The sequence below is a fragment of the Mauremys reevesii genome, linkage group 6, assembly GCF_016161935.1.
Source record: "Mauremys reevesii isolate NIE-2019 linkage group 6, ASM1616193v1, whole genome shotgun sequence".
NCBI lineage: Eukaryota > Metazoa > Chordata > Testudines > Geoemydidae > Mauremys > Mauremys reevesii.
The window spans coordinates 28411243-28436319 of record NC_052628.1 but is presented as its reverse complement, the minus strand read 5'-3'; the positions used below and the strand labels follow the sequence as shown (position 1 = coordinate 28436319).

The 25077-nt window shown below is 42.1% G+C and overlaps 1 protein-coding gene across 4 annotated transcripts in view; it reads right to left on the bottom strand.

The window, feature by feature from the left end:
* Positions 1-494: 494 nt before the first annotated feature.
* Positions 495-25077, bottom strand: part of ZNF131 (zinc finger protein 131) — a 34794-nt gene continuing 10211 nt past the window's right edge. For 3 of the 4 annotated variants that reach the window (XM_039545857.1, XM_039545858.1, XM_039545859.1), the window contains 3 exons: positions 21456-22144; positions 12951-13081; positions 495-3013 (listed from right to left, as the gene is read on the bottom strand). In XM_039545857.1, the coding sequence (XP_039401791.1) occupies positions 2348-3013; positions 12951-13081; positions 21456-22144 (1486 nt within the window). In that variant the 3' untranslated portion in view covers positions 495-2347. The remainder of the gene's footprint in view (positions 3014-12950; positions 13082-21455; positions 22145-25077) is intronic. The other variant, XM_039545860.1, reaches the window with a different exon arrangement.

Sequence of the window (25077 nt, the reverse complement as noted above, 5' to 3'; positions counted from 1 at the left end):
CCAACAATTTACCTGAATTCATTTTAATTTCATTTCAAACTTCTCCACTACGGTCATTAATTAAAAACATACAATTCATGTTAGCAGTAGTAGGAGACTCCTTACATTGCACATGCTGATCATATATAACACTTTCCCATGACTGTGTGAAAATGGCAACTAGCACATAAATATCTACAAAACAAATCAACATTTAGGCTGCCATTATAAATATTGATTTTTGTCTCTTTTTTTCCTGGTGGTTACTAGAAAACAATTTTAAAAGCTCCTGCACCAGTGTATTTTAACAAATCCTGACAAAAAGATTACTTCTGAAGATAGAAACATTAAATAGGTAAGCAGTTAAAACTAAGATTTAAATATTCCTAATATTTACATTAGAAAAATCAATGACTTACTTTCAGTTAAAAATTAATGGAAGCTGGTTGCAGTGATTTGACAGAAACCCTAAATTGGAGATTAACACTTGTTTGACTCCTTTTTCTACTCTTTTGTGAAGAGCAATAAGCCAAGTCCTGCCCTCAGTTGTATCTACACAACCTCACTGGTTATCTTCTGTTTTTTAAAAAAAGAGACAAATTATAATGTTACGGGTGTAAAGCAGCATAAATAGAAAGATCGCACCCACTATATGTTGTGTCAAGGTATCTTTCAGAACCTTACATATATCCCTGTTTACTGTGGAATATTCGCTCAAGGGAAATGGTGGCAGATAGCAAGCATTAGACTGAGACTAGATAAAGCACTTGAGAGCATACTAGAGGGAATAATTCTGCACTTTCAGGAAAATGAACAAGATAGGTCTGGGGTCTGCAGGATTGCTAGAATTCTGTGAGAAATCGTCTGTATAAGTTTTCATTTTCAGATATGAGGAAAAAGTGGTCTGATTTTCAAAAGTACTAAAGTCATTGGTAGCTGAAAGTACCCACCACCTTTGAAAAGTCAAGCCAACATCCTTTAATGAAGTTCCGTATGTAGTAATGGGTTATTCTGTCAAAGTGGATCTGCACTAACTCCATTGCCATTACCAAGATCACAATCTAGCCCAGAGTTATTTATTACACTGCAAAGAGCGGGAATGTTTTACATTAGAGCTAAACTGAATTGCATTGTTACCTGCTGTGTATATTGTACTGTACAAGTACTCGGACTAAAACACTTGTTTCCTAATATAGTGACTAAAGCAAGTAATGTCACAGTTTTTTCATGGTTGGTATTGTTTTATTGTTCAATAATACTGATTAAAATATTTACACTCCTACTTTTAACTCCACAGTTTAGCACTCATACCTATGGCTTTAATTCTTTTTTAGCACAAGATCTTTATGTCAAGTGTCAGAGAAAATATCATTTCAAAACAGGAACCTGATATATCATACACACATTTTCTCTGTTTTTAAATGCATTCATTTTTAATTTGAAGTGGTAAGATGGTACAATCTTTCAGCCGCTCCATTTACCATGGATTCAGTTGATTTTTTCCTATTGTAAGTGGCCCTTTCAACAATCATCACAATGTGTAATTTGCTCCATTCTACCCCCATCTAAATTTAAAGCAAGAGCTGGTAGCTGACAATTATAAGCAAAAATATAAAGCACTATAGCATTATCTACATTGCCTTGTACTGCACTAGCTTCTTAAACATTCTAGGAGCTTTGTGGAAGCTTAGTCAATTCTGAAAAGGCACAAGACTTTTTGCACTACAAGAACTTTAGTGACAACACTTGTTACCATCAGTCTAGCATCTTCAAACTGGGCTGAAAGAAGGCTGTTGATATTAGGAAAAAGTATATTGAGAATTGCTGCTATTATAAGGAACTGCTGCTGGATGACAAACAGCTGTGTGTTTTCTAAGTGGGTCAATCATCTGTCCTTAAATATCCATGCATACATTAGAATCCCCATATTCTAGCATTTTGCCATCGCGCTCTCTCTCTCTCTCTCTCTCACACACACACACACACACACACACACACACCCCTCTTCCTCTGCAAGTATATATCAAGGGCTTTTAAATGGGAGGGGTCAAGTCTCTCATCGACAACAACTGCACACATATGGGGCAAATGACAGTCTATTCAACCGACTATTACACTTCTCATAAAGCTGCCGATCTCTGGGATAGTTTTTGCTCTGTGGCATTACATGAAAGGGGAAAAGTTCTTTTTAAAGTACAATAGGATGATTTTAATTGTATATGAAATATCCTAAATTTGGTCCACCTTCTGGTTTCCTAAGGACAGCGATGCTGGAGAGCCGACCACTGTTGGTACAAAAGTCAATGTAGAAATTAACAAAAATAATTTGGTATTTCATCCCTAAACCTGCACAGTACAGTCATTTGTCCTAATCATCCACTTGCTCATCTTGTGTGTCCACTATTCGTTGAGTTTTTAAATCTTCAGCTTGTTCATGATCTTCTTTAACTGTCTCCACATCACCTATTTCACCAGTTTCGCTTTCTAACTCTCCCTGATTAATGTTTTCAGACTCCACTTGTTCTAGATCTGTTTCATCTATAAGTTCTGCCTGTACCTCCTCCATTTGTATCTGATTTACATGTTCAACATGTAGCTCCTCCATCTGTACATCAGCACCTTGTTCAGTCTGAATGTGTTCCACTTCTACGTAACTGATCTGTACCTGTTCTTGTAGATGGTCCATCTGTTCGCCTTTCACGTGATTATCTTGAATCAGATCCGGATGTATCTGTTCCACAGTTACTTGTGCTGGATCCACTTGTACCTGAATTACTGGTAGTACATGGACTTGCTCCACTTGTTCTATAATAGTCATTGATGTCACTGGTTCAGTTTCCACGGCTTCCACTGGAAGAACCTCCTCTGTCACTATTCGTTCTGAAATGTTATGAATGTCTCTGAGATGCCTTCTCAGTTCACTGCCTTGCATGAACCACAAATCACATAAGGTACAATGGTTGGGTTTGTCACCTGTGTGTATTACCAAATGATCTTTAAATTGATCCCAGCTGTTAAATACGCTATTACATACCTGAAACAACAAGATGTAATATGTTAAATAATGCTAATAAAAACCTGATAAAGCAAAGTACATTGTATATTCTGGATCAAGCTTACGGACTATTACCATGTAGTTTCTTGCTATTATGATTGAACAAGTTACATGAACGTCAGCCAAAAAAATCCAGGTTGTTAAAAACAAAAAACTGGCAGAACTTGCGGTTAGGTCTAGTACCTGAAATTTTTTTTAAGTGATTATATTTCAAGTTGACAGTGCCTCTCTAATTCTGGCCTTGGGCATATACATAAAGATGCAGACAACCTTGGCATTTATGGATTGGTACTGTGTTTTTAATGTTCCCCAGTTTAACAAAAATATACAATTCTTATACTGAATCCCACCTCCCCCTTCAAAGATCTTATGTTAGAGCTCTGGCTATCTGGTTTATAATACTGCATGAAGAAATGATACATACAAATGTTATGTGCAAAAGTTACCAAACAGATAGACCGAGCATGTTGCACTTTTTCTAAAATGATATTACAGGCAGGGCTGGCAGCATTATTAAGGTTGTCCAATGCTTTGCATCATAAGATCCTGTCATAACTTTGCCAAACTTTAACCATTTGGGCTGAAATTTTCCATGCCGGGTAGCTGTCGCCGGTTGACTTTTTTGGAAAATTTCAGCCGAAGTGGTTCAGCTGTTTCCAAGAATGCAGCTAGGGAATAGTATGTTGTTTTGCCCAGGTTTAAAAATTCTAATGACCCTTTCTTTGTGAAGTTCTATCACCCCCACGCTTTGGAGCAGGGACCTGAAATTTGGCAGGGGGTGGCCTGTGTATCAAGGATGTGCCTTTTGTCATCCTCATGAAAATCTGCCCAAATTTGGCCAAGTTGTAAGACTGGGGGAAAAAGTCACAGTTCACCAATGGTCAGTAGAGGCTTCATTTAATGGCTAAAATCAAAGAAGATTCTATCCTCACTGAGCACACACAAGCCTCTCACAGCTGCTAAAACTGACCAGACTGCACATGCGCCATCGCCAGGGCGTCTGAGCATGCTCTATCCTCTCAACTGGGACTGGCTGGGCAAGGATAGGTCTGAGAGGCAGAGACTCAGACTAGGTAGGGAAAGAGAATGAGACAGGAGCCAGAGGTGAGGAAGAGATGGAAAAGATGTCATGTTTGGGGAGGGGAACAGGCACAAGAATCTGTGCATGTCAGAACATACTCCCCTCCAGAGCCTGGAAAGGAATTCAAGATTCTTGAGTCTCACCATTCCCCTGCTATCAGCAAATATTTGTGGAACACACTGGCAAAGCGTCCCATCCCTATCTCGTGCTGGTCTATATAAGAGGATGACAACCTACTACTTCTGCTATCAGTTATTCCATTTGTTCAAGAGGCAGAGGTCTGTGCAGTAGATCTAAAGGTTTCAACTCTACTGATGAATCATTGGAGTGTCAACTGATGCTATATAGTGGATTTTTTGGTTTTTTTCCAGTTAGTTTACAAAACAGGAAAATATACACAAAAACTATGCTAAAAGAACATTGTAAAGTGTTGACCAATATATGCTGGTTCGCATACACATGTATGTCATATTATGAATGTGTATTATATCTGCACTTACATAATTAACAATCATTAAGCACAAATAACATTAAGCACAGATTTTATAACAATTATATAGCCTAAATTATCCCATAACACCTTGCATTAGTTGAAGTAAGCTTTGGCTTAAGTAGATAGGAAAGTTGTCAGGAGAAGGATATATGATTATTTTACCAGAGCAACAAGCAGGCAGTTATTCTCACAGGCCACTACTGGAATGCCCCAATGGAAGAGGACAAGACATGTGTTTGTTCTACCCTAGTACAAACCTAGGAGGTGCCATCATGCCCGTTGATACTTGGAATGCCTATGTTCAGAACAAAGAACTAAGGGGTAGACCACAGTATCAGAAAAAACATGGCTGAAAGTTGATTGGTTAAATCTCATTTCAGATGATGTACATCAGTGGTGGGCAACCTACGACCCATCAGGTTAAGCTGATTGCGGACCGCGAAACGTTTTGCTGACATTGACTGTCCGCAGGTGCGGCCCCCCACAGCTCCCAGTGGCCACGGTTCACCGTTCCTGGCCAATGGGAGCTGTGGGAAGCGGCAGCCAACATGTCCCTGCGGCCCACCACTTCTCGCAGCTCCCACTGGCTGCGAACGGCGAACCGTGGTCACTGGAAGCTGCAGGGGACTGTGCCTGCGGACGGTCAACATCAGCAAAATGTCTGATGGCCCGCAAGCAGCTTACCCTGATGGGCTGCATGCGGCCTGCAGGTTGCTCACCACTGATGTACACAGTACCTTTTACTTGTAACCATGTAAGGTATAAAAAGATAGCTTTAGGGGTGTAACTCTGGGAGCACACCTTCTGTGCAAGATGAATATAACAATGCTGCACAAGATAGCTTCCTGGAGACTGGCATTGTACAGAAACTTTTTCCTGACTAGACTCTGATTGGCTATTAGCAATAAACCTGACTGATATTGGTTATTTGGTCTCTTGAATATATTTCATAACAAACTAAAGAGTGGTCAAGCAATTGACTATTCAATTTATGAAAAAAAGTCAAGTACTCAAAAGTTAGGAAATTCCACAATTAAGGTCACACAAGCAATCTTAATTCAGCTCCTTTGTTCAAATGTATTATGACATGGTCTTTAATTACATTACATACTATTTTTACAACAGGACTCCAACCTCATTTAGTGCAAAGGATGGACTTGGTCTGGGGATGAATCAGGGTTGTATAGTGTAGGAGAATGTTGTTTGTAGGACCTCTCTAGCTTATTTGTTACAGAAGCTGGAAGGTGTATACTGAATGAGGCAGGGGTTGCAGTAAAAGAAAAGATGGTCTTATGGATAAGGCAGTTTAATGTTGCCTTTGTGAACTGGATCCTATCCCTGACTACACCAGAGTTTTATGAAATGCTGGTCATGTCTCTTAAACCAGACTATTCACGAGTGGTCGCTGTGTTCCTCATTTTCTGGGTGTCCAGCTTGATATCCTAGAGATTGACTGCAGAAGTGCTGAGCACACAGAGCTGCAACTGAAGTCAGTGGGAGCTGTGCTGTATAAGTGCTGTATAACACTAAATACTCTGAAAAGAGAGATCCTCCTAGTCTCATATTGAGCACCCAAAATTAATGGATATGATATTTTTGGCCTTAATTTCTTTGCCTCAGCTCCTCATTTGTAAAATAGGGATAATACAACCCCCTCACCTCACAGCGGTGTTGTAATAGATTCATGTTTGGGAAGCACTCAGATACTGTAGTGAACACTGCAGAAAACCCCATGAAGGAATGTATTAATTCCATATTCAGAGCAAGATTTGTTTGAATAGTGTGCAGTAAATAAGGCCTAGTATCACACACTGATAACGAGAAGACTAAATATTTCAATAGCTTCTCATGAAACGAGCAAGGATCATTTTATGCCCTGAACGAGACAGGGCTCCTGTGGTAAATTATGTGACCATGTAATTCAAGACCATCATAATGCATATGGGGTCAATTAAGATAGCATAGGCAACCTTAATGCTGGCATTTCCTAATTTTTGAGTGCTTTATCATGTTTTTTTCATATGTAATGCAGATGGGCAGGGGTGAAAGTAACTTACAGGACTTACCGGTACTGTCGGAGTCCTGAGGGGGGCGTGGCCTCAACTGGAAGAGGCGTGGCCCTGGGGAGCCCCGGCCACTACTGGAATGCCCCAATGGAAGAGGACAAGACATGTGAGGGCCTTTAAATCAATCCGGGGGGCTCCCAGCTGCATAGGTGGCTGGGAGCCCCGGACCCTTTAAATCCCCACCGCAGCTCTGGCTGCCAGAGCTGCGGGCAGGATTTAAAGAGCTCTGGGTTGACCGCAGCCAAGGCAGCCCAGAGTCCAGCCACGGCAGCCTAGAGCCTTTAAATCTGGCCCCAGCCTGGCTGCTGGAACCACGGGCGGGGGGTTTAAAGGGCTCTGGGCTGACCGCATTTGGCAGCCCAGAGCCCCTTAAATCCGGCCCCAGCCCGGCCGCCGGAGCCACGGGCAGGGGGTTTAAAGGGCTCTGGGCTGACCGTAGCCGCAGCAGCCCAGAGCCCTTTAAAGCCGGCCCCAGCCCGGCTGCTGGAGCTGCAGGTGGGATTTAAGGGGCTCTGGGCTGCCCGCTGTGGTGGGGAGCCTAGAGCCCTTCAAATCCCCGCCGCGGAAGCCGGCGCGGTCCGGCAGGGTGTACTTGCTCTTGCCGGTACGCCGTATCGGACCGTACTGGCTTACTTTCACCTCTGCAGATGGGTAGCTAAGACCCTTGAGCATATATAACAGCATTTTTACCTATGCTACATACATAGCATATGCGGTTATTGTAAGTTTATGTGACATAGGTAAGACTTAGTAAACAATGAATCAGTAAACTGTGCGTTTAAAGAGGACAGCAGCAAAAGTTCAGTAATATCTCATGAGTTTAACAGGACTCTACGAGTACTTAGTGAGGCATGTGCTTAAGTGGAGAGGGCCTGGTTCTCTCTGCCTCTTCAGTAAAAGGATAATGCTTAGCCTACCTCTCAGGAGAGTTGTGATGATTAATAAATGTTTATGAAGCTCCTTATTAGTACTCTTGCTTTAAAATGACACTATTATGGATCTGGACATTTCTTGTCTGAATATCATGACAGAACTCTGAACATGACACCTGTATCCATTTTACTTGCAGTACTTCTTTGAGATACACAACCCCTCTCTCATTTCCTTCCCCATCTTCTGAGCTCAGTCAACTCACGAACCAGGTGACCATTTTCAGACTGGGGGGGGAGGGAGAACTCAATATTGATGCAAAAATATTAATAAAATTTATTATAAAAAACTTATTTGTATTAGGTTGTTACAAAGTTAGTTTGCACATTTACTGAACATTAAACTATAGCTACTAGAATGTTACAGCCAGGATGATTGGAAATACAACAAATGCATACATTTAAGTAGGCATATTATCAAATGTTAAACCTAAACCTAATCAAAGAAATTCCAGAAGGTTTCTGCTTCTTTCTCTCAAGGACAAGCAAACATCAAGCAGACAAACCTCAAAAACACTTTTAGGAAGAAACCTAATTGTAAAAAGGAATGTAAGGTGTGTTATAAGAGCCATAAATCTAGGTTGTAAAATGAGCCTATACCAGCAATCCCCACCTCTTTTTTCAAAGAAAAACCTGAGTTTAAACTCACACAAGGTATTCAAGAAACAACCTTATTGAAACTGATTACTTTTGTAAACACACTGAATTCTCCACTCTTTAAACCTGGGGAACATGTATAGTAGGAAGTGTTTTATAGAAAATACTGAATACTTCCAACTCATCATTCCACTTAAAAGATGAAAGCATCTTTTTTATTTAAATGAAAGTTTTCATACAATAACTGCCTGATATCATTGTTATATGAATAGTACTCCTGGGGGAAATCTGCGCCACTGCACATGCGCACATTTAATGAGCCCTGCAGATTTCTAATTTTTTGCACAGAAGAAAGCTTCTGCCAAAATGTTGCTGCAGTTCTGCCTTTTGCCCACCAGAGGGTGCTGTGGGGATAGAACAAAGTTGCAGCTCCCTTCGCAGCGCTTGTCAGGCCAGGTCAGGAGACAGGGGCCCATAAGGGCTAGTGGGGGAGGACAGACTCAGGCAGGGGCTGAATGGGAGCGGAGGCAAAGGGCCACGGGGGGAGGGAGATGTGGGGGCAGGGGGAGGGGTGCAGAGCTACATAGGGACGGGGGAGTGGCTGGGCGAGGGCACAGAGACACATGGGGATGGGTCCAGGGACACATGGGGCTGGGGGGCTGGGTGAGGGCATAGACACATGGGGATGGGGGAGGGGTGCAGAGCTACATAGGGACAGGGGAGTGGCTGGGCGAGGGCACAGAGACACATGGGGCTGGGTGAGGGCATAGACACATGTGATGGGGGAGGGGTACAGGGACACATGGGGCTGGGTGAGGGCATAGACACATGGGGATGGGTGCAGAGCTACATAGGGACAGGGGAGTGGCTGGGCGAGGGCACAGAGACACATGGGGCTGGGGGAGGGCACAGACACATGTGATGGGGGAGGGGTGCAGAGCTACATAGGGACGGGGGAGTGGCTGGGTGAGGGCACAGAGACACATGGGGACGGGGCAGATGTGCCTGACTGAATGGGAGAGGTTAGAGGTCAGCCAGGGTCTGCATAGGGGAAGCTCCCTAAATCTCTCCCCACCCCCCCAAAAAGCCCGTTCCATACTTTTCCCACCCATACCCAACAGCCCTCCAAGTTCACACCCAGGCTCCTTCCCAGCAATTTACTTCCCTCCGTTACCCTTGACTCCCCCAAGCCTTTGCACTGCTTCTGAGGGGTGTGGGAAATCTGGCTCTGTATTGTAGTTCAAATAAATTATTACTCGGAGTTCATATGGCTAGTAAGGAATCTAGCTGTCAAAAAACATTTCCTGAATTTTTTTTGTTGTCTGTATTGTTGCAGACATACTTGCTGACAGATATTTTGAAATAAATGACCAAAAATAATTGAAACTGGCATGATTATATTGTGTTATTTTGACAAATAAAATATGCAGAATTTTAAAATATTGTGCACAGAATTTTTAGGCGCAGAATTCCACCAGGAGTAGAATAGTAAGATGTTTTATATAGAAATATAGCAAGTTTATTTGATGCAAAATTAATTGCTAATGTAAGAAACCATTTAAGTATAGAATTTTTATATTAGGGAATTAATTTATGGCAATGCACAAGCATATTCAGGAGCTGAATGTGTCACCTAAGCCATTAATGAATGCATCAAACCAATCAAAGGGTGACACAACCAACCTTGAATCTAAACAAGCCCCAAAGAGGAGTTTTCTCCTATAATTTTGTAGAAATAGGAAGAAGAGCACTCCAAAGTGCTCCAAACACTCAGAAGTGAGCAGCCCTCACCCCCCTTCCCCGGTTACCCTACCCAAACACAGCACTGTACTCCACAAGCAAGCTACCACCCACAGATAAGAAAAACAGAAGATTGAAGACATACTCCTGGGGGAATTCTGCGCCACTGCGCATGCACAGAATTTATGTCCCCTGGTGATTTATTTGCTTCCTCACAGAAAAATGACTTTCTGTTGGGGAAGCAAAGGGAAGCCACAAGAGCAATCATGCAACCCTCCCCAGCAGCATGTTCCGGGTGCCTAGGGCATATGGCAGAGAGATAAATCACTGTGGGGCTGTGGCCAGGACTGGGGAAGACCCAGCTGCTGGCTCCTATCCTGCGCTGGGCTCAGCTACTATTCTCAGCAGGGCAGGGGAGGACAGGACTTCCTCTTCCCCTGCACGGCATCTGGGGCCGGGTCAGACCCACCCCTAGATTTCTCCCCCAGCAGCAGGAAGTTCTGCAAACTCCCCCTGCCCGCTTCCTGCGCCCAACGCTCCTCAGTTGCAGGATGCCCATACAGGGAGCTGCTCCAACCATCCACCCTTATACCCAAACCCTCCTGCTGAGCCTCAAACCCCCCACCCCGCACTTAGAAGCCCCCCTGATGAGCCCCACTCTCCTGCACCTGGACCCAGATCCCCACCCCACCAAGTCCCAACCAGCTGCACCTGGATCCCCATCGCAGGGAGCCCCTCTTCCTTGGATCTGGACCCACCTCCCTGAGCCCACCACACCCAGACTCTCTGCCGAGGTCCACCCCCCTCACACCCAGACCCCGCTCACTGAGCCCAAACCAGCTTCACCAGGACCCCCTGGCAGAGTCCCATTACCATTGCATCCAGAACCCCTCAACAAGCCCCTGTGCATCCAGATTCTCCCCATATCACTGAGCTGCCTGCACCCAGATTGCTACACACAGAACCCTCTCAACCCACACCTGGATCACTGCACACTAAGCTCCTCCACATCTGGATCCTGCCTTGCTGAACCTGCCTGCCCACACCTGGTACACGTGGCACAGAAGGGCAGGGCCCTGGGGTGTTTCCGGGGCAGGCCCAGTACTTGCGCTGTGTCAGGGTTGGGTGCCGCCTCACCGCTGAGTAGGTGTCCCAGGGGAATGATGCAGGGTGATCTCCCATCTCTGTGCAGACAGTGGCCTATGCTCCCCAATGCCATGCTGGAGCCTCCACATTTATTTGACAAAATTTGCAGAATTTTAAAATATTGTGCGCAGAATTTTTAATTTTTTGGCGCAGAATGCCTTCAGGAGTAAAGATGAAACTAACCCAAGGAAAAGCTCCCCAAGAATTCAACATGGATTGGTGAGAGGAAGTTAACTAAGACACTGTCAAAGGGTTTAATTTAAAACTCTTGTGATGATTTTGTTGGAATACTGAAATGCTGTTGTAACTTAAAATACAACAACAGTAGTTTCTCACATTAATCAAGTTTATACCATGTATTCCTGAATAGGAGACGAAACAGCTGGATTCAATTGGATTTAGGATCATTAATATTCATAATTGGCTTGTTTTTAAATAACTCCTTAAATGGCTTATACAAAGTAACTGATTTAAATATTTTTGTTTATTTCCTAGGATGTACCATATATACTCATTCATAAGCCGATTTTTTTTTTAGTAAAAAAGGGAAGCACCAGAGAAGGGGGTCAGCTTATGAAAGGGTATAGAGAGAGAGAGAGAGAGAGAGGTGGGACACAGCCCCTCCCCCCAACAGGGGGAGCAAGGAAAGGCAGCAGAGCCAGAAGGGAAGAGGTGGGGCCAGTCTCTCTACTTCTGGCCACACTGCTGTACCACACTGCTCTACTCCGGGGCTGGCAGGCTGCAGCTGTGTCACTCAGCCCCGCCCCCCCAGAGCAGGCTGCAGCCATACTGCTGGAGCACGCTGCAGCCATGCCACCCGGCCCAGCCTGCTGGAAGATGCTGCAGCCGCACTGCCAGAGCAGCTCCAGCCAGGTCAGAGACATCCTCCCCTGGCCCTCCCCAGATAAGGTGGGATGGGATGGGATGGGGAGAGTGTGGGGGTCCCAGGCTAGGGGTGGGGTCATGTGGGGGGTGGTCACAGGGGTTACTCCCCTGACTCCCAGCTTCTCCCCCCGCAAAAAATTTTTCCCACCAGTTGCTGTCCTGGCCCATCTGGGTAAGCCGCTGGCGTGCCGGGACGCTCGAGGTAAACAAACCATCTCGGCTCGCCAGCGGCTTATTCTGATGGCCCAGGCGCCAAAGTTTGCTGACCCCTGAATTATAGGGTTGGCTTATGAACGGGTTACAAAAATTTTCCATTTTTATTTATCCATCGGGGGGGGGGGGGGAAGGGGGTCGGCTTATAAAAACGAACCGGCTTATGATCGAGTATATACGGTAGTTAAGATTGCTTACTTTTCCAATTATGAATGGACTGGTTATTTATCAAAAAATCCGCCAGCCCTGAAATAAAATTATTTTGCCTATCTAAGGATATGCTAGCGAATGCATTTAAAACAGTTCTGGGAAACAACATACTTGAGTCTTAACTTACCAAGAGAAAAAGCACCCCCCAGAAGTGGTTCACTCTCAAGAACATAATCTCTGTTAAAAGGTCTCTACAGAGACACATACTGTAGACCTTGTGATGGAAATAACCAGTTTATCAGTTGTGTTCGGTCATGTGAGTTACTTAATGTTTTCTTTTCCTTTCTTTAATAATAAAAGAACCATGGTTAATAATTGTGATGGCTTGTCTTTGTCTCAGTAATGGTATCCACTACGGTACGTAAAAACTCCTGTGACTAAACAGTGGGAGCCACACCCTTGTGTTGGCAGTAAGAGAAACAATGCCTATCATTTCTTACTTCTCTAATCTAAACAACTGTAGTAATTTTAAAAATAAAATTACTTGGCATCCAACAGTTTAAATTTCCCCTCCCCTCCACCAAGACTCTCTCCTCCTGTTGCTTCCATTACATACCTGACATTCATACAGCTTCTTTCTTCCCTTTTTAGCTCCAGCACCGGATTGACAGGCTGTCAAATGACATTTGAGTGTGCTATTTCTAGCAAAACGTTCATGGCAATTTGGACATTCAAATGGTTTTTCACCTGTTAAGACAGATAAGAATTTATAGAGGTATAGGAAAACAAATCAATTCTATTGGAGGTAGGGGTGTGTGTGTGTGTGTGTGTGTAGATTTTAATAACTTGGTAAATATAATTTAAAGATTTGGATATAATCTTTTAAAGGTATCAGAGGCAGTCACTGGGATTGTTCTAATAGAAACAGCCACTTCATTTAATGCATTTTATACAGAAACCACAAGGGCAAAGAAAACAATGGTTGAGTAGATTAATTTTTCCACAGCTGGGAGCTGTGATGAATTTGACATAACTGCTGATTAAATTTTAAATGGAATCTTTAGTTTCATGAAAAGCTAATTTTTGATAAGAGCTTGGTTACATTCAAGTATTATCTTGATTTGCTGAGATGAAATACAAGCACTGACTGGAACTATTAACCATACAGAACTCTGCATTACTCATTCATGTCCAGTTTAACATATAGAAATATTCACGTACCAAGAACTGTGAAGACTATTTTTTGTTTTAGAGTTACATGAAGTCAGTATGGCTCCTCTTAACAAATTGGTTGAAACCTTCCAGGAAAGAGATCTAGGTGCTGTCATGGGCAGTTCATTGAGTGACATCTCCCAATATGCAGCGATAATCAGAAAATAAGACCATACGATACACTGAGCAGGCAGCAGAGACCATTTCAGAGGAAGGGGAGAAAACAAGAGCAACAAATTCCACAATGAGTCATCCTAACCTTCAATGCTACGTACAGTTTGGTCAGCTCATTTTCAACCAGATACAGCAGAAAAAAATCCCATGAGAAGCAGTTACTAAAAACATGATTAGAGACTTGCACAGCAGGAGAGATTCAAAAGATGGCTGTTATTTAGCATGAAAAGCATACAAAAAATTAGAGACGCTAGGATTGAGGTACATAAAGAACATCAGTCTCAATGAAGGTAGAAATCAGGAGCTCCTATTTGTCTCTCTCATCACACAGAAGTGAAATTATATGCATGCAATGAAGTTAAAAAGTGGAAAATTTTAAAATTAAAATAAGAAGGTATTTTCTGAAACTCAATAGATAATCTACCCATGAAACTTGCTGACAAAAGTCTAGTTTTCAATAGTTCACTGTCAAACTGGAAGGATGTATCTAGTGGGGTCCTGCAGGAGTCTATCCTGGGGGTAGGACTATTCACTATTTTCATTTGTGAGTTGGATAATGGTGTGGAGAGTATGTTTATAAAATCTGCATATGACACCAAGATGAGAGGGGTTGCTAGCACTTTGGAGAATGGGATTAGAATTCAAAAGACCCTGACAAATAGAGAATAGGTATGAAATCAACAAAATGAAATTCAATAAAGAGGTGTGCAAATTACTGCACTTAGAAAGAAAAATCAAATGCACAAATACAAATTGGGGAATAATTAACTAGCAGCAGTACTGCTAAAAAGGTTTATGGTGGCATACAAATTGAATATGAGCCAACAATGTGATGCAGCTGGAAGAAGACTAATATCATTTTGGGGTGTATTAATAGGAGAGTCATACCTAAGACATTGGAAGTAATTGTTCCACTCTACTCAGCACTGCTGAGGCCTCAGCTGGAGTAGTATGTCCTGTTCTGGGCACCACCCTTCAGGAAAGATGTGAACAAACTGAAGAGAACCCAGAGGAGGGCAACAAAAATGATAAAAGGTTTAGAAAACCTGACCTATGAGGAAAGGCTAAAATAACTGAGCATGTTTAGACTTGAGAAAAGAAGAGTGAGAACCTGATAACAGTCTTCAAATAAGTTAATAGCTGTTATACAGAGCAGTGTTTTTCAACATTTTTATACCAAGCACTGGCTTGCTGACTTCCTAAACTGTGTCAGGGAAATCTCAGGGACCAGTGCCGGTCCACAGACTGGTCATTGACAAACACTGATATAGAGGACAGTGATCAATTGTTCTTGTCCTATCTTTAGTGGACCTGGAGAAGTAATGGGCTTTATCTGCAGCAAGGGAGATTTAGGATAGATATTAGGAAAAAAATTTCTAACTACAAGGATAGTTAAATTCTGGCTTCCAAGGGAGGTTGTGGAATCTTTGTCACTGGAAGTATTTAAGAACAGGTTAGGCAAACATCTGTCAAGGATGGTTTAGGTTTAACTTGGTCCTGCCTCAGTGCTGGAGGATGAACTAGAGTATTTCTCAAATATGGCCACTGCATGTGGCCACCAGGGGTTTTTCTTGTGGCCAAAGCCTCCTGGATGGTGATTGGAGGGTGGAGGAGAAGCAGTGGCCCCTCCCCCAGGGCTGCCAGCAGGGCTTTGGGCCCTGCCCTCCTCCCGGAGACACAAACTCTGGAGGAGCAGGCAGATGGTGAGTTCCTCATCTTCCCGGATGTGGAACTCGCTGTCTGGGCCAGGGACCTCGGACTTTGCTGCGAGCCCCAGATTCCATCTGTGCGGTTTCAGGTTCCATCCCTCGCCCACGTGGTGGTGGGCTCCAATCCTGGGCTCACCACCCCTCCCCCATCTCATCTGGCCCCTGCTGCCTGGTCTGTCCCCGGGCTTCAGCCGTGTGCTGGCAGGCTCTGTCTCCTGACTGCAGGGCTTCGGGCTCGGCCCCAGCCCTGGGATCTAGCCACAGGGCTTTGGGCTCAGCCCTGGATCTAGTTGCGGGTCTTCGGGATCTGGCCACGGGATTTTGGGCTCGGTCCCCAGGCTCAACTCGGCCCCCGACCCCGGCCCCATGGCAGTGGGTGTTTGCCAAGGGCTCACCCTTCCATTGGCCCTGGCATCTGCTGCCTCCCCCATCCTCCCGTCCATTCCCCCAGGCCCTCAATACCTCCCTACCCACCTCCCCATCTGGGGCTTAATTTGTCCCCGGGCTTGCCGGGGCTGAGTAAATCTGCTGTGAAATGTTAGATTTGTACGTTTGTTAATATCACTTTTCACAACAGACTTAATAGCTTGCTAGGAAGCTGTGAAAAGTGATATTAACGTAACAGTATCATTTTTCACAGCAGCAGACTTACTAGCTAGCAAGTCTAAAAATAATAAGCAACCAAAAAAAGCAACAGAAAACAACAAAAAGACAAACCACCTTATTTGTGTTTCTATTCTGTTTAGATCCAGTAAAGAATAGAGGCAACTGCACATTGTTGTTATTACTGAGTCTTCAAAAAACAAACAAACAAAAACAACCCAACCACCATACATAAATAAATCACAATGATTTGGACAGGTATATGTGGATATTTGTTTGTTTTCCCTAAAGTTTTTCCTAAAATACTTAATTGTCGGAGTAGCCACCAGCAGGAGTTGGTGGCCACATTCTAGGGCCCCCAAAATATATGTGTGAGGACCCCTGGACTAGATATCCTCTCAAGGTCCCTTCCAGCCCTACATTTCTATGATTCTAGAATATTTGAAACAAATTGTTCAGTAAAATTCCAAAGAGGATAGGACATTTACACGTACAACAGCATTTGCAGTTACTCTAGCTAGGACTGAAATTTAAATGGCCGCCAGTCACTTGGCAAAAATTTTCAAAAGTGCCTATGTGACTTAGGAGTGCAAGTCCCAGGGAGTGCCTAAATCACTTTTGAAAATGGGACTGAGAACCACAGTAAAAATAAGAATAATCAGAAGGAAACCATTATGTAAAAATAGTGAATTATTAAAGAGTAAAATCTTAATGTTCATAGGAACTGTTGGAATCTATTCACTATCAACATACAATTAAAATCCCAATCAGACAAGAATGGCAGTGTACACAAAGAGTTGGGCACATGAACTTTAGCCCAAATAGTCCCTTTTGCAGGAGGATTGGAAACCCCAGAGAAACAAGGAATTGACCCCAACTATCTGCACATTATTCATCCTCAGCCCAAAGAGTTATATGGATTGTAGGGGATGTGTTGGGGGTAAGGGATAACCTACGCCTAGGCCCTGTGCCAAGACTACACCACGGGACCTCTGTTCCACTGCAGTTCCCTGGCAGCAAATTGCCATCAGTCTTGCAGGTCAACAATTCTGGACTTTGCAGAAGCAATGTCAGGAGCATATGTAGGAAAGGAAAGTAAGTTCCAGAGTGGAGACCAAGACCAAAATCAAATCAGGCCAAACCCGCACTTTGAACTTCATCTGTAATCCAATCAAATCCAGGACTCATTTAGACGTGCACCCGGAGCAAACCACCGCTCAATAAGTGGGCAGTCTCATTCTATTATAGCTGAAGTTCTTTAACAGTCTTCAAGTATATTCTTACATACAGCACATTGCAGTAATAATCTCAAGATGACAACATCATGAACAACTGTGGCGAAGTCTGATACCCCCTTAGTCCCCCCAAAAAAGTTTGCAACCTGCTTGTCAAGTGAAACTAGAACTACGCTCTTGCTCATTGTTACTGCGTTAATATTTAAATTAGGTCTAGATAGTGGAAAGTTACAGTGAACCCAGTTATTTTGGATTTCTCAGAAACATATGCGACACTATTTATATAGTAGAGTTTCTAGGAATATTAACTGAAGTTTTCACAAATTGTCAGTTTTCCCCACATGCTTTTATGGACAATCTTACCCAAGTTTGACAGAGTACTCCTTGTGCTATGACTACTATATAGATTCACTACTGAAGTAGAAAAATAAACTGATTATTATACTTCAAGAAGTCTAATCTTTGTTACGGTATCATTAGCCCTCTCCACCAGCTTTCCCTGAATACGATCTATTTCTGCAAAAAGCAGTGGTGGGCAACCTGCGGCCCATCGGGGTAATCTGCTGGCGGGCCGCAGGACACTATTTACATTGACTGTCTGCAGGCATAGCCGCCTGCAGCGATCACAGTTCGCTGTTCCCGGCCAATGAGAGCTGCGGGAAGCGGTGTGGGCCATAGGGATGTGCTGGCAGCCGCTTCCCACAAGTGCTATTGGCCAGTAACGGCGAACCACAGCCACTGGGAGCTGCAGGCGGCCGTGCGTGCAGATGGTCAATGTAAACACTCTCTCACGGCCCACCAGCGGATTACCCTGACGGACTGCGTTAGACCAGTGGGCTGCAGGAAATATTTTTTGTCTTTAATATTTTCACCATGATTAGAAGTTTATAAAGCTTCTCTAAATCTCATTTCCTACTTTTGTGCATTACCTGTCTTTCCTCCCCAATTTTGTGCATTATCTTTTTTGCCCTACCCAATTATTAGCATTAGAAATTATGGAGTTTTTTATATATAAAAATCTTTTAGAAGGCTATTGTACATAAATATAGGATATGAATAGGCTCATTTAAAAAAAAATCTTAGTTTTTTCAAATAGTCTATTCCTTAAAAAAAAACAACCCTCCAAAAAGTTTTCAATCCTAGTTACAGTGCATCTGACTATTTAACTCTCATTTGTTAATCAAGTGATAAACTGATTTAGAGACCCCCATCTATTTTATTTAGTTAAAAATTCAGGAAGACCCCAATGCTGAGAGACACTGAGATCCATAATTCCCAGTAAAGGCAGCAGGAGTTGTAGGTGTTCAGTCCCTCTTTTTGTTAGCTGACCCCAATGTTTTGCAGCAAGATCATACTTAGGCAAAAATAATGAGTTAATTGCGCTTACGTACAAAAGTTACATTTTTTCATTCAAACAAATAACTACTGTTCTTGTTCTGAGACATACCAAATTAGCCCTACTAGTAAAAGTCTATTCTATTGCAATTTATGATGGGCAACTGAAATTTCATTATTTTCGCTTTATTAGAAATCATGATAAAAGAGGAGACGAGTGAGTGGATTCTTTTCCCTGGTCTGATAAGTTACCATGACAATTTTGGAAGTTAGTACTTTACAGGATTAATCTAAACAAACACAGTTTAGGTTTAGAGATACATAGAGCACATTCTAGAAGCTTATGACAAAGACAGCTGATGGCTGGCCTTATAACTTCAGCTAGAAAGGAAAAGCTTTTTCCACGAATAAGTTGTATGCAGTTATTAGTACTAATTGGAAATTTGTTAATTTGTAGCAACTGAAGTCAATTTGTCACTTTACTATATATGCTTTTATCTTGTCATTGTTAATGCATGACATTATTAGTGTTAAATACCTTGGGGAGAAAATTACATCTTCTGCTTCAAATTCAGTTTTTATACTATGTGCCTGCCACACTGTACTCTCCAAATACTAGGCCTGATCCAAAGATGACTAAAATCAACCAGAGTCTTTTCAGAGATCTCAGTGGACAATAGTGGAGTACCACTACCCAGTTGAGCACAACATACATAGGGGTTTAACTATTTTTACTATGTTTGCCTCTTTTTTACATTCCAACTTTGCTTTCCTTCTAATAATTATTTCGTTAAAGTGAAAATTCAGGAAGATATGGCAGTAATTAATAAATGGGAAAGGCCTTCTACGTACTTGCTGTATAATGGCATTAAACTAAGCCCTTTTGTTAGAACACCAAACTAGGTGTAACGACATACCAGCTATTTTGGCAATCTGACCAAATATTGTCCTTAAAGCTGTCATGAACATTTTCCAAGAGAGAAACCTATAATCAGTTTATACATAGCTTGGTCATAATGGATGAAATCTACCACACTACAGACGGGCCTACACAAGCCCACTGATGTGTCTGCTCAGCAGTGGGTGGTGGCAGTGGGAGTTGTGTACAATGGAAGCCCTCTCCATACTGCTTGGACATGGAAGAGGTTTTTTCAAAACCTTTCTACATTAGTTGTAAGTAGACAGGAGTGCAGCCACTACTCCAGTGGCCAGGAATCTCACATAAGGGTGCAAAGAAGTTCTAGGTCAGAACCTAGAATAGTAGCCTTGGAAGACCTGTTCTGCTACCCACTAACGTGTTACTGGACTGCTCATTTGGGTAAAGTTACAAATATGCTTAAGTGTTTGAAGGACCAGGGCCCATGCAAATTGTCACATGTTATTCTAGCACTAGAAAAGGTTCAGAAAAGGGCAACTAAAATGATTAGGGGTTTGGAGAGGGTCCCATACGAGGAAAGATTAAAGAGACTAGGACTCTTCAGCTTGGAAAAGAGAAGACTAAGGGGGGATATGATAGAGGTATATAAAATCATGAGTGATGTCGAGAAAGTGGATAAGGAAAAGTTATTTACTTATTCCCATAATACAAGAACTAGGGGTCACCAAATGAAATTAATAGGCAGCAGGTTTAAAACAAATAAAAGGAAGTTCTTCGTGCAGCACACAGTCAACTTGTGGAACTCCTTACCTGAGGAGGTTGTGAAGGCTAGGGCTATAACAATGTTTAAAAGGGGACTGGATAAATTCATGGTGGCTAAGTCCATAAATGGCTATTAGCTAGGATGGGTAAGAATGGTGTCCCTAGCCTCTGTTTGTCAGAGGATGGAGATGGATGGCAGGAGAGAGATCACTTGATCATTGCCTGTTAGGTTCACTCCCTCTGGGGCACCTGGCATTGGCCACTGTCGGTAGACAGATACTGGGCTAGATGGACCTTTGGTCTGACCCGGTACGGCCATTCTTATGTTCTTATGTTCTCAGGGCTAATAAAGTAACTGTATGGTACTCAATACTGCAAATATGGTAAAGTAATACAAATGTAACTCTTTTAAACAGCAGGATCACAGGGATCATGGAAGAGGCACTTAATCTCTGTATAAGGTGGGGGGAAATGAAGCAGTAAAAAGCAAAAAAGTTACCTCCTGTAATGACCCACTGTAGTCTAAAAGCAACATTCTGATCTCAGTCACATAGGGCTTTTTTTAATCAGTGTAACTCCACCGGGTTAAGTAATCACAAAGTGTCAAAAGAGTTAATCTTCTACTGTATGTTGTCTATATTTGCATAACTTGCTTACCCAAACTACTATATTAGTAGGCATTTGTTTAAGAATTTTTTGCTGGTTTATGATACAATGTGGTAGGTTTGCTCAGTGGACTTATTTTTTTCAGACGAATTTTCTACTGAATATCACTTTTTTTTGATGAACTGGAAGTCAATTTGTTTCCACAAGTTTATTCCTGAATTGGATACTTGTTTTTCAGAGGAGTGTCACTCTTTGCATGTTGTTTTTTTTTAAAACAAATACAATATACTAAATTTAAAAACACATTTATTTCTTTAGGAGGCTTATTTTTCAGTAGGTGGCTAAGTGAAATTTGTGAGTCAATATTTTAAGTAAGTTGCATTCATTAAGATCTACATTCACTGCTATGTAAATAGATTGTTCACATTTTGTCATGCGTGGAAGCCCAGCATTTCTAGCATTCTTCAGTCTCATGATTCTACACAGCATTAGAAAAATATTTGTAAAAAAATCTTGCACACACTCCCCTCTTATTTCCCCCAGTCCCACAAAACAGGCAAACACAAACCCAAAGGAATAGATGTATACTAGAAATACAGAAATGTTACCTGTGTGTTTCCGAAGGTGCTCTTTAAAATGTCCAAAGTGGTCAAACTGTTTATCACAGTACTGGCATACGTGTATTTTTTTGCCAGGTCTTTGCTTCTTGCTGGCTCCACCTTCATCAAGGTGGTAACAGGTGAGGTGCTGTTTCAAGGCACTCTCTCGTAGGTACCTTTTATTGCATATGTCACATTTGTAACTCTCAGTGGAGTGTGTTTTCATGTGTTCCTTAAAATGGTAAAACAATTTAAACGAACGGTTACATTTCTCACAGTGGAATAAATTGTTCATGTGTGACAGCTGAAGTTCCACAATTTCAATACCTTCTACCTGTTTGCATGTAGGATCAGTTGCATTGTCACCTTCTTCTTGGATCTGGCATTTTCTTTCCCCCTGACGGTACTTGCTGGTGATATCGGCCAAAAGAGCCAAAGCAGACTCGTCTGATGTACCAGTAGTCTGTATATATTTTATAGACTGTTCTGCAGAAGCTACTTCTTCCAGGGTTTCAATGCTATCATCTTCCACTTCAATTGTCCCTTCAGCAATCTCCACCTCAATTTCAACAGGCTCTGATTCTGCAGATGGCAATGTTTCTGTGATGACATTGGAAGTTTCGGCTATCTTCCTCTTTTTGGTTTTATTTGTACCTTGTGTTGAATTTGATTCTAGTGGTGCTGAATTTTCTTTGTTCCTGTAAAGTGTGTGTAATATAACACAGTAAGGATCCAAAACCACCTACATAATAATTCCTGCAATATACTGAAATTACACATGAGATTATTCAAAATACGTGATAAATCAGTAATAAAGTGTATGAAGAGAATGCATGCTGTGAAACACCCTGCAGATGGTTACATTGTAGATTCAGGAATGCACCAATCCTTAATCCATAATCTTTACTGCTGAACCATCAGGGCTAATGGAGTGTGGCCTGTGATGGAGGCCCTATTATGTGATTGTCCCTATTTTATAACTAAGTGAGATGACCAAGGTTTTGTTTTAGATTTTAAATACTCCACCCACTCTGGACTGATCTAATACCCATCCACAAGAACAATGAATGGACAGGCCCATCAGAAACCAATCAGCCTCACTGGTTAGACAAAAACACTCAGGCCCTGGAAAATGCTACACATGAGGCTTCAGAGGAGAGAAACTCCAATGGGGGAAATGGGAAAAAGGTGACTACCTCACATGATATGGTAATGAACCAATCCCAGGACCACATACGTGAAAAAGAGGTGAGGAGAGGGAACTCACTCTGTCTCTCTTAGGAAACGGCGTGGGGTTGAATCTCTGACAGGGTGGTAAAAGAAGAGAGCTGTCTTTAAACATAAAAGATTGTCCATCACCTCTGTAACTGAGCTCAGAATGCCTTATCTAGTTTAGGTTATGTAAAGTGTAAAACTAGAGATATTGAGTAAACAGTGTAATCCCACTTTTTTCTCTATTTTAATAAGTCATCTTTTAAAGAGAACTACTGTTGTGCACATATTTTATGCATTCTGTCCCAAAAGGAGAAGAAAACACTACAACTGGTAAGATGTTTGTGAAAACTACCCCCCCACCCCCAGTCCAGGGCCATGAGCAAAGGTGTTGGATCCCAGGAACATCAGGCTGCTGTAGATGAACACAAGTGGAGAAGCCAAAAGGACCCAGCAGGAGATGGTGGTGGTGGGATTTGGTTTGCAAGGCCTGCAGCGCAAAATCCATCATACTGTACCGGCACACTGAAGCCTGCCAGCACGAAATGTGAAATTCACCCCTATGCGAAGGGCCAACTCGAGGACTTTAGTTCTCAAAATAGGAACTGGGTAGGATTTATGTGGTGTCTAGGACTGGTCCACACTCAGTTGTATACCAATTCAACTATTTTGGTTGCGGCGGGAGGAGAGGGGTTAAGTCCTGGTTCCAAGTCCACAGAATGATAACATAGGGGGAAGTGCTGGCATGGTGGAGCGTTAAAGTGGTACTACCTTACCACAACCCTAATTCCTGGCAGCCCAGCCTGCAAGTAAGAAGCCAGGATAAGGAAGAGCATCCAGCTCTCTTACAGAGTAGCAAATAGCGAAGGCCAACCTATCCCTTTCCCCTTTATATAAAATGTTAATGAGGCCTTAAACCATAATGTGATGCATTTATATCACACATTTCATCTGAGAATCTAAATGTACTTTGTTTTATTTGATATAACATCTAACCATATAAAATTGAAAACAATATCTTAGAAATGCCTGAGAAAAGAGGAGCTTTTTAGTATCACCTGAAGCTCAATAAATGCAGATTCTAGCAGATCTGTGAGGTAAGGAACTCACTACGCATCTCCTCGCCACACTCCCCTCCCATTTAAGCCAAAGGAGTTTAGCTCATAGTAACATTAGAGCTGTGCAAATAATGGATTCTTGGCAATTCTGAAAATTCAGGGGAAAAAAAAAATCAGTTCAGGTTTCCAGAATTTTCAGTGAATTGGAAGTCAGAAACATTTTGTTTGGGCCTTTTAATAAAAAGCAAAGGAATTCAAAAAACAGAGGAGGAGGTGATGGTGGTGGCCTGTGGTTAGGGCACTCACCTGGGAGGAGGGGGAATATCCACGTTCCATCCCTGCTCCAATGAATATATGGCATAAGGAGGACAATGTCACCTCCATCAATGGGCCCAAATCCCCTTGTGAATGTAGCCTGAAAAATCAAAATGTTCCTTTTTGATGTTGAAATGGTTTGTTTCAACATTCGCAATTTTTTTTATTTTTTTTTTTACTTTTTCCTGGAACAATTTGCCAAAATTTATATGAATTTTCAAAATGCTTTTAATCGACCCATTAGCTATATTTTTCAGTGAAAAAAGTTTCATCTGAAAAATTCTGCCCCGCTTTAGTAACATTATAAAATATTATTTTTGCCTTAACACTTTGTTTAGAGATGGGTAAACAGTGAAATTAAATGGACACTGTCCAGTGAAATTTAGCACCAAAATGTTGTTAAAAGCTTATTTTTGAAGAAACTAAATCCAAGATTAAAATATTCCTAAAACTACTAAACAAGTTTTTTTGTTTTTTTAAAGCAAATAGTTATTTCCTTGCAACTTTATTCTTTATTGCAACTTTATTGTAACATATACATTATTGCCTTAGATCCTGAAACTGGCCCTAAATAAAACTCTACTACACTCTATTTTCCAAGCTGAGAGAATTGTAAGAAGTAAAGGAACTGTAAATACAGTAGAACCTCAGAGTGACAAACATCTCGGGAATGGAGGTTGTTCATAACTCTGAAACATTTGTAACTGAGCAAAACGTTCTGGTGGTTCTTTCAAAAGTTTACAACTGAACATTAACTTAATGCCGCTTTGAAACTTTACTATAAAAAACAAAAATGCTACTTTCCCTTTATTTCTGTATTTGATTTTTTTTTTGGGGGTCTCTGCTGCTGTCTGATTGCGTATTTCCGGTTGCAAATGAGGTGTGTGGTTGACTGGTCAGTTAGTAACTCTGGTGTTCGTAACTCTGAGGTTCTACTGTAGTCATATTAGCTATTTGCAATATAAGTAACTTTTTTGCCCTTTTTTTATATGCATTTTTATCCTGATAGTGTCTTTTCAATCCAAGAGTGAAGTTGTGCAGTCTTG